Consider the following 2,439-nt stretch of genomic DNA (forward strand, 5'->3'; position numbering starts at 1 on the left):
AAGCTAAACTATCTATTAATTATGTCAATGACAGGGAGTGTGATTGTTGAAATAGGGTGTTAGCGGTCTTGCTGGTGTTCAAAGAAGAATGACAACACTGTAGATCACCAACACTATGGTTTATTTTTTATTCACAGGCAAGTCAACGTTGTCGCAGTAAAAGTCCCAAGATGGTGCAATAAAATGTTCCCTTGCAGTGTTTGACTATTATCCTGCTGCATTAATGTGTATGTTGTATGTTGCATCATGTTACTGCTGTAGATGTGTTTCCGAGCCGCTCCAACGAGAGTTACAACGAGAACGTGACGTCATATTTACACAAGACGGATCCTTTCTAGCCATAACCCTCATCCAGGGGGCAGTGACGCGCTCTGACGCTGCTTCCTGTAAACAGAAACAGATCCACTACCGGTTCAGTTAGTCTCACTTACATATGTTTTAAACTGTTTATTGTCTCTGAAACAGAAACATGAGTTCGGACCTCTCGCGCTGAAGGTCAGATATCATGTTTATTTATTATCATAAACACTCTGTTGTTGTTTACTAGAGCAGAGAAACACGCTAGCGTTAGCATCACAGCTAAAGGTGACCCAGGTTAAACACGTTATTTCTGATGCTAACTGCCCGGTCGTCTTCTGCTAGTACAGAAAAGCTTGTATTTCTAACAAAAAGTGTTTAAAAATTGTCATTTATCGTTTCAATTTGATAAATATAAACCTATAAGACAGAAGCGCAGCTTCTTAGTCACCGTTCAGGGTTATTCATGTTGATTTCAGGAGGGTTTAAAGTAACAAAAATACGATTTATTAAAAAAAACCAAACAGATGAATTACAGTTTACAAACCCGGAAAGATCCCACATTTTAGGGTTTTTATTTAATGATCCTTTTGTAACTTGATATCTTTATTAATACAGGTGGAGGTCTTAGTCACGTTATTCCAAAATGTGAGGAGATTTGACTGAAATACCTTCATTTCTGATGTCACGAAGAAGCAGTGTTTAAACCTTATCAGTAACATAAATCCCCTTTTCTTATTGCACAGTAGGGCTCGTATTTCTGACAGTAAGAGTTAAAAAGGTACTTTATCTTATTAACTTTAAATATAAACCTATAAAAGGAAAGGTGGACTTAGTAATAACCTTCAGGTGATTTTAAAGGAACAGAAATAAGATTTATTCCAAAATAATGGTTGTAGGACTGCATATAAATACACATTTTAAGGGTACTTCTACTGAAATATCCTTCTTTAACTTGATATCTGTGTGTATATTCTTCTCACTCCACTACAGGTGAACTCATCCAGATCAGGGTTTAAGTCTCTATTATAATTAAAACTGCATTTAAAAAGAGTATTTGTTCAATGTTTGTGTTGCAGGAAGAAGTGCAGAGATGTTGAGCCTCAGGTGCATTGTGGGAGATGTAGTTCGTGGAGGACTCCTGAGGAGGACGTGTCTCAGACTTCCTCTTCCTCCTCCTCCTCTTCCTCAGCTGACCCAGCGCTGCTTCCTCTCAAAGGTTATTTCACTTTAATATTCATTGGTTTAATTTGAGATGGTATGTATTTAATTAATTTTACAGTTTACATTTGTTCTCATTATTTACTCTCCTCTCTCCTCCTCCCCTCCTCTCAGGGCGGTTCTGGTTCTTCGGCCCGTCTGAAGCTCCGGACCCGCCTCCTCGTCTCTCTGCTGTTTGGAGGCTCCATATTGGCCGGCTGGCGCTTCGTTTACCTGGAGAAGCAGCAGCGGCAGCGGCAGATCCGATTGGACCAGCTGCGGAAGGTGTCTCTGGGTCAGGGGACCTTCAGCCTGTTGGACCAGACGGGCCGACGCAGAACCAAGCAGGACTTCCTGGGCCGGTGGGTTCTGCTGTACTTCGGGTTCACGCACTGCCCCGACATCTGCCCCGAGGAGCTGGAAAAGCTGAGCAGCGCCGTCACCACGCTGGACCAGGTCTGTTCACATTATCTATATACTCTCTCCAGCAGGGCCGGCCCTAGACTTTTGGGGGCCCTAAGCGAGCTTTGGCTTGGGGGCCCCCCTCACTCAAGCGCGTTCTCACTACACACAACACGGAACCAACTTTTGTCTTATGATGTTAGCATGAGCACACATGTTGTATAAATAAGCATGTAAACACCGTGGACCTCACCTCCTCTAGGGGGGTCCTCACCTCCTCTAGGGGGGTACGGGGGGATACTCCCCCGGGAAGATTTTTTTTTAAATATTGAAGTTAAAAGCATCAATCTGGTGCACTTTGAGAGCAACATTAAGAGATCTATGGATACCTCTCTCAACACCCAGATGAGACACAACTGTAAGCAGATGTTCTTTATGGATATTTGACAAATCACTTAAACTGTATTCTCTTTTTGTCATATAGTATTTCACAACTGTTTCTCATTTATTCTCTCTGGCTGTCCATCTCATAATGTTCAC

At 42.3% G+C, this 2,439-nt stretch overlaps 1 protein-coding gene across 1 annotated transcript; it reads left to right on the plus strand.

The window, feature by feature from the left end:
- Nucleotides 1-365: 365 nt before the first annotated feature.
- LOC104959058 (protein SCO2 homolog, mitochondrial-like) lies at nt 366-1,957 on the plus strand (the record flags this gene model as incomplete). The annotated part of the gene is made up of 3 exons (XM_010786914.1): nt 366-495; nt 1,377-1,516; nt 1,633-1,957. Coding segments are annotated over exons 2-3 (451 nt in total), but the record flags the coding sequence as incomplete, so codon positions are not given.
- Nucleotides 1,958-2,439: the final 482 nt, after the last annotated feature.

The sequence above is a fragment of the Notothenia coriiceps genome, unplaced genomic scaffold, assembly GCF_000735185.1.
Source record: "Notothenia coriiceps isolate Sejong01 unplaced genomic scaffold, NC01 NC01_scaffold00001084, whole genome shotgun sequence".
In the NCBI taxonomy this organism is placed as follows: Eukaryota; Metazoa; Chordata; class Actinopteri; order Perciformes; family Nototheniidae; genus Notothenia; species Notothenia coriiceps.